A 12770-nucleotide genomic window follows, 5' to 3' on the forward strand; every position below is an offset into this window, starting at 1 on the left:
TTTTTTTTTTGGTTTTTTCTCCGGTACCGGGAACCGAACTCACGACCTTGCGCTTGCCAGGGAGGCGCTTTGCCGCTGAGCTAAATCCCCAGCCCCGAGAAATGCCCTTTTGATGTTCTCTGCAGTGAATTACTGCCACCTGGGTCTGCAGCCACACTGCTTCTAGGAGGGAAAGAAACCCTCCTAGGTTAAAAATGAAGTAATCTAAAATTGGAGGACAGATTTGGTAACCTTTGTGATACATTTATGTTTATTCTGAGATTTTCCAACTCAAAAGAAATGTAGGTAAATCACTTACCTTAATTCAGCAACATCAGCTTTATCCAGTGCATTCAGAGCCCCGATTGCTTTGTCTACAGCTGGCAGCACACTTTGTAGTTCATTGGTAGTTCTCTGCAATAAAAATAGAAGCCTCCAAGTACAGATAAATGTAGCTCTACACTTACATTGTTTTATATGCTGGAGCTGGAAATATGACTTGAGATTTTTACAATGCCTACAGTTAGGCATCTTGTATGATTCGGACATATGCACATGAGTCGGGACACACTTCCTGATTCTCAAAGTCCTGTGCTGCTCTCCCCTGGGCAGAAGGTGGCTCACTGTGAAGCCAACAAAGCGTGAGCTCGGCCCCTCCCAAAGCCTGGAAGGAGCTGCCACTGGGGCTACAGGGGCACAGGACTGGTTCCTCTTTCCCCTTTTCCTCACTCTGGCTGCTTGGTGGTGCAGCGGTGGCTGTGGACACTTTCTGGATCTGGTTGAAGAGCTGAGTTGAGAATTATGCTTATACATTTATATTTTCATTGCTTAAACTTACTTTGCTGTGTGAGTTGAATTACTTTCCTATTGTAAGTCACCTGGGATAGGAAGTGCTTCCTTTTTCCACTGTCCTGCGGTCCTGGCAGTGGACAGGAAGGTACAGGGCCAATGTCATACTGTAATATGCACATGTCCCACAAATGTGTGGACAGATTTTCACTGGATGGGCCGAGAGGCTGGTCAGCAGGAAGTCTTTCTATTCATGCACAATAAAACTACAGGTGGGGGTTGGTCACCACTCAGAGTGGAAGCTGGCACTCTCCTTCACAAGTGTCCTTGATAGACATGTACCATTCTAAATCCATCCTGTCTTTTAATAATGGGGCTGTACAAAATAAAATTTACCAGAACCCCTAGGTTTGTAAGTAAACATATATACATATATTAGTTGATGAATTGCTTGATTAAAGACACAGAAGATGATGACACTCTTCTCTCTCCAATGCCTTGGAGTGTGAATGTTTTCATTTCACAGACTCCTGTGTGCAGGGAAGCATGATACATATTTGTTGGGATAAAAGGAAGAAACATCCATGGCTGGGTCACTGAGTACTACTACTTCAGTGTGGTCCTAACTTTACATTTGGAGTTAGGGAGTAACTCCAAATCTCAAATGATTTGCACTGACTACATACATGTGCATTTTACCTGAGCATAATCTTCCACCATTCTCACTTCTTCTGCCATGATTTCTTCATCCTGTTTAACAAGCATCTGAACTTTCTCCACGACTTGTGAATTTTTCTGTAGTCTTTCCATCAAGACTTCTATTTCCTAATGAGCCAAGCGATTATTTTAGAATGAATTTTGAAACATGATCTCTTTTAAAAGGAGAAATTAAAATAGCTCACTTCATTATTATATAAAATTCATCAAAATTATCCTGAAATATATTTGTTTGGTAGAGTGACTAAGGTGACTACAATGAATGTCATTTCATACCAGGTGTAGTGGTTGATTATGTCAACTTGAGAAGTTTAGGAGCTTAACCAAACTTGGCTCAGCAACTGGCTCAGCAATTCTACACCCTAGGGTGGAGAGGAGCCACCCCTAGGGTGGATCATCACCTAGATGTTATAAAAGGGAAATGAAGAAGGACAGAAGAACTTCCATTCCTTTTGGAGGAGCTCCAGTCTTCACCTTCATCTTGGACTTCATCTTCTGGATTGTAGTGCAGACTCTTTGGCTTCCGCCTTGAATCCTTCAGCCTTCCATTGCAGACTCATCGCCTCCTGGTACGGACTTGCATGGAATTCTGCAGTGAACTCCAGACCCTGGACTGATTCCTTTGGTCTTCAGTGTGCAGACACTCACTGCATGCTTCCTCATGCAACTCTTTGGCTGACCATCATAAGCCAATCTTGTAATTTCTTATACATCTGTACACCTTGTGTTATATCTGTTTCTCTAGTAAAACCCTGACTGATACACCAGGCACATAAAAAATGATTCCTAATAGATGGCAAGTGTTGTAGTTTGGGGTTTTGCAAGAGGAAAAATATAATACAGGACACATATACAAATAGAGATGCAGGAAATCTGTCCACACACTAAAGTCCAAAGAATCCAGCTGAGTGCTTAGATCCCACAGGAATGTCTTGCTTGAGTCCAACTGAAGACCTAGAGCCCATAACAATGCTTCTCATGAGTCCAGCTGGAGGCCTAGAGCTCATGACAGTATCTCATGCAAGCCTATTTCACAGATCTGTGCTGGGAAGGCCCAAAGGTCAGTGGTGGAAGCCAGAAAGTCTATGCCAGTGGGATGAAGGATCTATGCTTGCAGGCTGAGGGATCTGAACTGGAGCCAGAAAGTGACGCTCAAAGTAACAACTGGAACTCCCCTGAAAGTTATCACAGCCATCCTCAGCAACAGTGAGGTCCCGAGCTCCTCTGATGATGAGGAAAGCCAACGTGACAAGCTTCTCCAGGAGACTGAGAAGTGCACCCTCTTCTGCTCTGGAGCCAGGAAGTGATGTTCAAAGTGAGGAGCAGAGCTCCCCCAAAGTGAATCATAGCTATTCTCAGTGACAGTGAGGTCCCCAACCTCCTCCTTCGATGAGAAAGTTCCTCAGGAAAGCCAGCATGAGAAGGTCCTCCAGGAGAATAGCCCAAGAGAACCAGTAGTTCCCTAACAGCTTCCCAACAGCTTCTACCAGCTCTCTACAGCTTCTTTTCTACTTCTCCAGTTCTGCCTCTTATACTGCCAGCAACAACCCTCAGGTGGGCCTCCCACACCCAGCACCACACTGGTTCAGTTCAGCTGGGTGTTACAAGTTGACCACCAGTTGTCAGTCCACTATAGCAAGTTACCACAGCCTGTTCCAATTCAGTAGAGAATCTTTCCACAGAACAGATCATAGTTACATACCTATGATCACAGTTAACCCTTAAATTGTAACCATTATTTTCCTGGTATCATTTTTATTTGTTCCCTCCTCTTATGGATAAGAAAGGGGAGACTAAAGAAGTGAAGTGATCTCCAAGGTTTCACAATGACATAGTACTGGTGCTGGCATTCTAGCCTTTGTTAGGGGTCCGATCCTTTGCTTTCTACCACTGTTCCACAGTAGACAATGACTCTAAAAGGAATTTCAAAGCAAACAGTTTTTTACCTTTGTCTTTTGTTCTATCTGAGGGCCAAGAATCAAGAGCTCTTCTTGCATGTCACTAACTAGTTTGGTTGCTTCCAGCATTGTGGAGAGACCCAAGCAGAAACGATCCCTGAAGAAAAAAGAAAGCACGAGATCGCAACAGTTTCAGGTTCGCTATTTTTGGGAATTTTGAATACTTGCATGGACTTTTCTCGCTGAGCATCCCTAACCTGAAAATCTGAAACGCTATGAAATCTGAAGGGGCGCCGTTTTGGAGGGCTAATGGTAGCGGCTCGGGGTGGTGTTCGCTCTCTGGTTCTCGCTCCGTCGCTCGGGGCCAGGGCGTGTGTAAGGGAGGGGGAGGGCGTGTGTGCGCGGGGGAGGAGCTCCGTCCCCGGGAAGCCGCGGAGGGGAGGTGGAGGCTGCGAGGGACCCTGGGAAGCCAAGGACGTCGAGAGGCTGCAGGAGGCGCTGAAAGATTTTGAGAAAAGGGGTAAAAAAGAAGTTTGTCTTGTCCTGGATGTTTCTTCGTCATGTAGCCAAGACTGGAGAAACAATGATTCAGTGGTCCCAATTTAAAGACTACTTTAGCTGAGGATTTAGCTCAGTGGCACAGTGCCTGCCTGGCAAGCGCGAGGTTGTGAGCTGGATTCCCGGTACCGGGGGCGGGGTGCGGGGCGGGGTGGGGGGCGGGAGACAGGATTAGAGACTATTTTATATTCAAACTGGAGAAAGTAATGGATGATTTCAGAATGTCTGCTCCGGAACCAAGAGGTCCCCAAATCCTAATGTAGAATGTACCCCCTTTGATGAAATGAAGGAAAGAATACTGAAAATTGTCCCAGGATTTAATGGTATTCCTTTTGCTATTCAGCGACTATGTGAATTGCTAACAGATCCCAGGAGAAGCTATGCAGGAACAGACAAGCTCCTCAGAGGAGCAGAAAAGCATGTCACGGTTGTCAGCGGTGCTTATCCTTCTTCAGAGAAAAATAATTCCAACAGTTTACATCGAATGAACGGTGTTATGTTTCCTGGAAATTCACCAAGCTATACTGAGAGGTCTAACGTAAATGGGCCTGGAACACCCAGGCCACTTCATTGACCAAAGGTTTCTTTGTCAGCCCCCTTGACAACAAATGGTTTGCTTGAGAGTACAGAAAGAAGAGTCAGTCTTACAGCAAAATGAAGAGAAAAGTCACAGTGATTCTCTGGCACCTGAATCAGAAGTTTGTTCCGTGATCCTTATAAAAAAATAAACATCCAGATGAAGACCCTGGAATCTGAGAGGCATGAAGTAAAAAGATTCAGGTTTGACAAAGAAGGTGAAGTCAGAGAGACAGCCAGTCAGACAACCTCCAGTGAGATGGTGGAAGAAACAGAAGCTGGTGTACACAGGCAGGTATCTATGTACTTCTGCATTTGTAAAATCAATTTTCCAATAATGTAATATATCAGTTTACTTATAAAGGTACTTGGGCAGAATCTAAAGTTGCTACAATGTTTATGAAAACTGTAACTTAAGGATGAAAATGCAACTTGTAGAACCAAAGGAGATAAAAATTGTCTCTGAACAGGAGTTCCTTAAATGTGTGGATCTGGATAAAAATGAAGGTCAGTTCTTAAGATGTGTGCTAGTCATAAAGTGGATGAATGCAAAAACACCTTGTAATTTCATGTGGAATTATTAAAATTAGGTTTCCTGAGTTATTGACCTGATATGGATGCTAGTTTGTATTGGTTAGACTACATCAATTTCATATTTAAAAATGATCTATACACTTTAAGAATTTTATTTCAACTTGGAGCCTAGATTACTTTGCCAAATAAATGTATTATTTTCATAATGCAATAAGAATAAAAATCTGAAATGTTTTGAGTGTCATAAAATTTTAGATTTTAGATTGTTTAGATTTAGGGAGCTCAAGCTGTACTAAGAGATATCAGATACAATAAAATCTTAAAAATTTTATGTAATTTGGTAGTGTATAAGGAGAATTATACAACATGGCCAAGAGAGATTTCTTCCAGGGATGCAATACTCATTCAGTATTGAAAGTCAGTCAGTGTAGCCCACCATATCGACAGGCTAAAGAAGAAAAATCTCATGATTATATCAATTGATAAAGGAAAAGCATGAGATGAAACTTATAAAACTCTTACAGACCTAGAAATCAAGTTTCCTCAAGTTGATAAAGAACAGATGTCATTAAAAATAAACTGGACTTTAAGGAACACTGGAAAAGAACACCAAAGGCTTAGCTGGGAGGGGAACACACTTCAAGTGTGGGTTCTAAATGTGATAATTCCTCAGAAAGGAACCTTTGACTTAGACAGAACATCTCATTATGAGGTGAGGAAGAAGCCTAGACTGGCATCAAGAGACCCAAAGCACATCATCAACCATCCTACCTTCCACGTTCCCACTTCTCTGCTGGGAAATGCTGCAAGGACAAGCCCGGCTGTGGGACCCCTGGTGAGGATCTAGTGGTATGAGCCACTTTGGATTCATAACAGACTTTCATGTGTAGAAGGTGAGGCTCTCATGGGGTCCTGGCGGGGGGAGGTTCTGAGACAGCACGAGGTCTGTGAGGCAGAGGCTGTGTGCCAATGTGGACATGTACGGTGAGGCAGGAGGGACACTGTGGAAGGGTAAGGCGGCTGTGATGGGGTCTGCTGGGGATGAACAGCAGCAACCCTGGGGAGGAAGTGGACCAGGAGGGAGGAGCGGAGCAGGGTCCAACACTCTCTAGCTCTTATCTGCAGGGAATTGGCCAGTTTAGTCAGGCTGCTGCCCTCAGCTGCCCTCACCCTCCACTTAACTCTGAGCTCCCAAGTGGGTCGATTCTAGGAGTGGAGACCTGGACCTTCTCTACTTGGACACCATGGCCACTCACCTGCCCTGAATCTAACTAGTGTTGAGTCTGTCAGATCTTTTAAATGAAACCTTCTTAACAAAAATGTAATGAAAATACATCCTGACTCCATCAGCAAAAGCTGCTGTCAAGGCAGCTACTGCTTCTTCCATAAACATCAGGCCTGACCTCACCTGGCACACAAACAAGTAGCAATGAAAATCACTTTACCCTGGGCTTTCTGGCGGCCTGTGGAAGCCCAGGGTGTGCAAGCCCTGTTGTGTAGGAGACTGCCAAGCTGTGCTCTCCAAAGCAGTGGAGCCCCTTGCCTCTCTTTCTACCCTACTCACTGAGATATGCAGAGCTGTTTATATTGAACCAGATGTTCCCTCAATGGCCTGAAAGAATGTGATCCTGTCTGGGCGAGAATAGCCTCTGTGTTGATGCCTTGAGCCTCTGGGATTTCAGGGCTAAGACGTGAGATAACACTCAGCTGAGGCCATGGGACTCAGAAAGAATTATCCCTTCCTGGAAGTAAAGTGACAGGCTCGTACACATCAAACTTTCCATTACACTGCTAACTGGAGGCCTCTGTGCCTGGTGCAGTCAATGCCTACAAAGCTGCTCTTCCTTAAACTCTGCCTATCCTTTCTTAATACTCCCCTACCCACTTCCCTGACTGATACCAATAAAAGCCATGAGCTTTTGGACATGAGGCCTTTTGTTGCACAGAGAACATTGGGTAATCCCAGAGCTTCTTGACTGCAGAACTTCCTCTCTCTTTATTTTGTATCTATGTGCCATACTGCTAGGTAGGATAGACTGATACCCTCCGCGGGGGATTTCGGTATTATTGCTACAATTGATGGCTAACTGTTTTGAAAGAATCCTTAGCTGGATCATGACAGGTGGTCCTGCCACGGCGCCTGTGCACACCTTGTGTGGTAGGCTCACCTGCAGCTAACCTGTCCCCCCAGGACAGAGAGCATGGGGATGTTGGTGAGCAGAGGCTACAAGGCTGCTTTGCACTCATTTCCTGTCCACCTGGGGACTGTTGCTGCCTTCTGGGCTCTGACTAGGAGTGAGGGGTGGCCCCTGGGCTCAGTGGTGAGCCCTGCCGAACACAATGGAGGCTCTGGGCTCCACCCCTGGCAGCCTGTGTTCTGACCAGGGATTTCCCCTCCTTCCAGGGTCCTCCCAGTGGATACTGTCTGTGCTCTCTCTGTCCCTGTTAGTGATGAGCATCTGACTGACCCCTGACCCCTTGCCTCACTGGAGCACACTTGGATGCACTGGGAAAACACCCGCACCTTTGTGAAGGTCCTACACAGAAAAGGCAGATTCAGGCTCATCTCTTCCCACAAATAAGAACCACTGATATAAAACATGGGTTTCTGGCTTGGTCTCACAGTCTCACCTCCTCCTGTGCATCTCTGCCTCCTGGGACCTTAAAAGGTGTGCAAATGTTTCCATGAACTGTAAGTAGCTGCTAGGCGTGACATAATAATGACTTCCGGTTTCTTTAAAGTAGCTTGTTGCCAAGTCTTCTATGCTTTTGTGGATCTGGACACATGTCTGAGCAAATTTTTCTCTTAAATTCTAAAGAATAGCAATTTTTCAGGAATTAAAAGAAAGCAATCTGAATATGCATTAAAAAAAGAAAAGCAAACACTGTGAACAACTTGAAATAATGGATCACTCCTGAGATGCTGGTTGTAGAGAAAGGTCCCAAACGAAAGACTGGCATTTTCCTGCGAGCCACACACCAGTCCCCACAAACATGAGTGTTAGTGGATGGGACCACCGTGAGGTGGAGAGGTGACTCTTGGGCTAGTGACTGTGGCACCTGGGATGCATTATCCTGGCTTCACCCTCATGCCAGAGACAGCACCCAGTACAGAGGGCTCCGAATCAACAGCTGAGGCCTTCACCTCTCATTTCCTGTGTTCAAGCAGTCATCAGTGGCAGGACACTCTCGGAAATCTGCTCGAGTAGAATAAAGCTACAAATGTGTAAGAACCTGAGGGATGAGGAGGCGGGCAAGGCCAGAGCCTTTTCCTTTGCTGATACTGGAAAGAATTCATAACCAAATCCTGGCTGCCCATCTCCCATCCAGCAAGCCTCGTTGAGCACCAGTCGCTCTGAATACAGCTCCATTTTCTTTTTGGTCCATGGACTCCGGCTGTCTTGAGCTGAAGAAAAGTCAGGGTGCAGCCCCTTGCCCCAAGGCCTTTGTGGTTTCTTATGTCAGACAGGTCCTGTGGGATTAGCTTTACCCACAGGACAGACCTTCTTTGTGGCTCACACACCCTGAGCTCATTTTCTTTGTAGTTTTGTGCAGCAGCTGAGCCGATGCCCTCCGTTAGCACACATAGTGGTGCCCACCCCTCCTCATGAGCCTGCTGTGCACAGGGAGGCCACTTTCCTTCGTGGAAGTCTGCAGTTCACCATGGGGCAGAGTACTGACAACCCAGGCAGCACAGACTCCGGGCATCTCTGAGATGCAGCGGACACTGACAGAAAAGACGGGGTGGAACCTAAATAAGCAACAGGCCTGTTCTGGATTTGGCTCATAGCTTCTGTTTGTGCCCACCAAGAGCTCACTGCTGTCTGGGTGGCATCGATAAGCAGAGACCTCAATCTCATCAGCGACTTACCTCTCTCTTCTCTGGATTCACCTTTTCCCTTAAGAAAGAATTGGCTACCATGAGGAGCGCATCCTCTGGCCACTTCTGGTACCAATCTATCGTGCAGGAACTGATCATGGCAGGGTACACTCTACAGTTCTGGCGCAGGTTAGGCCCCACAGGACTCATGATTATAAAAATATGGAGGTTTTTATTTATTCTCTGAAAAAGAATAGAAATATAAAATGTTAAAATGTAACCTACTGCTTAAAAATACATTGGAAATTCCATTTAAGACTTGTTTCCATTCTTTCCTTTATGGGTGGAGATTGATCAATGGTGGTTGGAGCATCTGCTTTCTGAGGGAAACCAGAGTCCCAGTTTCTGCTTGACCTGGCCCACTCCATGGCATCGGCTTCGAGACTACAGGGAGATGCTCTTAGGAAGGGGTCAGTGCTACAGTTCATTCACTGGGTCTGGGTACTTAGCAATTTTTACAGGGACCAGACAGAAAATGGCCAGCTGCCTCAGAGCTGAAAGACACAGAAAGCAAGGAGTGGAGGGAGTGGTAGAGCACCCTGTGGAAGAACTCTACCACTCAGGGACCCCAGCAGCAGCAGCAGATACCTGCTGTGCTCAAGGCCCTGGGCCGCCATCTGGTCCCCATGTCCTCAGGAGACCTGGCTGTGTGAAGCCACATGACAGGCAGCTCAGTGGTCAGTGCTCCTCTTAACCCAGAGTCCCACTTGTATAAAGTGGCAATATCATGTAACCTATTTGCCAAGTAAGTACGGTGAAGTCCAAAGAAGCCTGAAGGGTAAGATTTTCTTTGATTTCCTCCTTTTGGTCTTTAAAAAATTTATAAAGAAAATAAACTCAATGGGAAATTCATATAATACAGAAACATTTAAAGCAAAAATGAAAGTGCCTTTTTGTTTTACCCATTCTTAACTCCTGCCTGGACACAGCCAGTGTTAACAGTGAAAGTGGCCTTTATTATTTACCATTATTGTAAGATGCAGCAAATCACTTTTGGAAGTAGGGTGAGATATTTATAAGACTGAATTAATCTTTAACTGGGATTCTTAGGTTTGATTTCTGGAGTACCTTAGCCTACACACTTGAAATGACAATTTCTTCATTCTTTCTTACTGCTCATAATTAATTCAATAAACTAATTATGGTAACTAGGCACTAGAGTGCCATGGATTATCAGGACAACTACTATCCTTCCTTCTACTACGTCTAAGTATCCATTCATACTGCATTTGCTTTCTATCAACTGTGGCTCTATATGGATTTATTTATTTTTATGTCTTCTCCTTGTGATGGATACTAAGTACTTGGGAGGTCAGGTTCAATTTTCAAATAACCCTAACATAGACACAAAATGGCACCAGAAATGAGTGACTCTGTGGTCCTCCCCCAGGATCTTGGGGCTGGGCCTTGCTGTACCTCTCCTGCAGACATCCATCATATCTGAGGGGCACAAAGGCTCAGGTCACTGGGCCAGTCTAGGTCTCTCATTAGACCCTGGTGGCTGAGTTCATTCCAAGGACTATCTACTTTCTTTGGCTATTTTTTTTCATATTTATCACTTTTGGGTCAGTCCTAGGGCTATTTGAAGGGATGAGAGACTTTTTTTTTTTTTTGAGATAGAGTCTCATTATGCAGTCCAGGCTGGCTTTGAACTCATTATGTAGCCCAGGCTGGCCTTGAACTCCCTGCAATTCTCTTGCCTCAGCATCCTGAGTGCTGGGATTACAGGCATGTGCCACCACACCCGGCATAAGAATTCTTATTTCATGCCTTTCCTGACTTGTTACCAACATAGCTGAAGTGAAAATCTCATTAACGAGGAAGGAATCTTGGAAATTTCCCATTTTATTTCCAATAGCTGTTACTACTTTTTAAAAAAGCTACTAATAGCCTGCACTTGGGGTACAGTGTGTTTGTATGCAGAGATGGATGATGTTAGCTTTAAAAACTCATTTAAAGAAATAAAGAAGTCATATGCAGTCTGAAAATCATGAACCAAATTATAAAAGTTTGTGTTTGATTTAACATGATAGTTTGATAAAGGCAACCCACAAAAACCATACCTTTTGGAAGAATGAAAGTAAAGACTTTTTGTCATCTGTATAACCAGACTGTAGAGCCAAAGATCGAATCCTCACTATAATAGAACCCAGATCTTCATCTTCAAACAAGTGAGGTATTTTCCCCAAACTGACGATGTAGTTCAAATCTTCCAAAAATGATCTCTTAGGTCAAACATATATTTAATTGGGAATGAGTAAATTATTTATATATTATATTGTAAACAAATTGAGAAAGTATTTAAGGGGAACTGAGGCTTTTTTTTAAAAAGCTAACTTCTTAAATCAAGCCTGTGAAAATATTTCAGTCAAAGCAAGCCCCATTCTTCCATTCATTCAAATATCAGAGAAACATATACTTGGCACTGACAGTATGCCAAGCCCTCATTATCCCTGGGGAGGAGGGGTAAGGATTGTAGGACAGCTCTCTCTCCTTCTCTCCCTCTCTCTCTTTCCCTGTCCCTCTCCCCTCCCTCCCTCTCTCTGTCCCTCTCTCTCAGAGCAGACAAACTAAAAATAATGTAGTGGGGGGTTATTTTAACTTAACCAGGTTCACCTGTATATAGGGTTCCTAATCCAATGGGGAAGATAATAAAGAGAAAAAGCAGGGAAAGGAACTCTGCTAGAATAGTAAAGTGAACATTTCACTTCTGAGAGTAAATTTAAGTTTTCTTAAAAAAGAAAGCCAATCCTCTTCAGGGCTCCCCTCAGACACTCAGAAGTGTGGAGTATTTCAGATTAGGTGAGAGGTGACCAGGAGCTGATTTCCTGTCCCACATATGACATTTTGAGAACTGCCCAAGTTTATTCAGCCCCCTGATCATTACACATGGAAAGCAATGCGTGGCCAGAAGAACTCTGAAAGGTCTGGAAAACAGACCCAGTGACCTTCAAATCCAGAGTCATACAGGAGAAGGGGAGTCATGTTCATTTCAGCTTTGGCCTGACATGGTTTTCTGAAAGTTTTTTTTTATTGAATTAGAACAGTGGGCTCCTAGCAGGGGAGAAACCTCTTCTTTTGAAACCCAGAAAGAAAATGTGTGGCAGAAACCTCAACTATTTCAACACAGCAGATGTTAAAATATGGGGAAGGGAGGCTAGAAAGCAGAAGAACTGGGTTTTTGGTGTAAGTGTTAATCCTGCTATGCCAACTTCATTGGGTGGATGAGAAAATGCCTAGCACACTTCTGGGTATATCTGGGTGGTCATGGAGGCGTGGCCTGGGGACTACATCTGGTCTATTGCTTTCTGACACAGCTGTCCTGGTTTGCTTTCCAGAACCATGAACTAAGTAGCTTTGCTTCACCATGCCCTCCTGTCATGATATTCCTGCCTTGGAGCCAGCCAACCATGGATGAATCCTCCAAACCATGAGCTAGGCTAGACTTCTTCTCCTTTGGGTTGTGTGGAGATTGTGTCCAGCAACAGAAAACCTGACTAATACACCATGATATACAGCAGATATAATATGGCCCTTGGATTTCCTCTCAAAATATTACATGAAAGGAAAAAAAGTAACTCTATATAGATAAGCCCAGCAGCAGTAGAAATTTAAAAAACAAAATGAGGGTTTAAAAACAATATTCATAGGGGCTGGGGATTTAGCTCAGTGGCAAAGCGCCTGCCTGGCAAGCGCAAGGTCGTGAGTTCGGTTCCCGGTACTGGAGAAAAACCAAAAAAAAAAAAAAGAGTTTGTCTTACATCTCAGAGGAGACTTGGGACTTGGACTTTTCAGCAATGCTGAAATTGTTAGGACTTTGGCTACTCTTGCAGATGGAC

At 44.4% G+C, this 12770-nt stretch overlaps 1 protein-coding gene across 16 annotated transcripts in view; it reads right to left on the reverse strand.

Moving 5' to 3' along the window:
* Positions 1–12770, reverse strand: part of Dnah14 (dynein, axonemal, heavy chain 14) — a 317770-nt gene that overhangs the window by 89919 nt on the left and 215081 nt on the right. For 15 of the 16 annotated variants that reach the window (XM_013507038.1, XM_013507034.1, XM_013507036.1 and 12 more), the window contains 6 exons: positions 10995–11156; positions 8923–9114; positions 7683–7864; positions 3432–3540; positions 1468–1593; positions 299–393 (listed from right to left, as the gene is read on the reverse strand). In XM_013507038.1, coding sequence (XP_013362492.1) covers positions 299–393; positions 1468–1593; positions 3432–3540; positions 7683–7864; positions 8923–9114; positions 10995–11156 — 866 coding nt within the window. The remainder of the gene's footprint in view (positions 1–298; positions 394–1467; positions 1594–3431; positions 3541–7682; positions 7865–8922; positions 9115–10994; positions 11157–12770) is intronic. The other variant, XM_013507037.1, reaches the window with a different exon arrangement.

Source organism: Chinchilla lanigera, unplaced genomic scaffold (assembly GCF_000276665.1).
Source record: "Chinchilla lanigera isolate Chin_1 unplaced genomic scaffold, ChiLan1.0 scaffold00119, whole genome shotgun sequence".
NCBI classification, from domain to species: domain Eukaryota; kingdom Metazoa; phylum Chordata; class Mammalia; order Rodentia; family Chinchillidae; genus Chinchilla; species Chinchilla lanigera.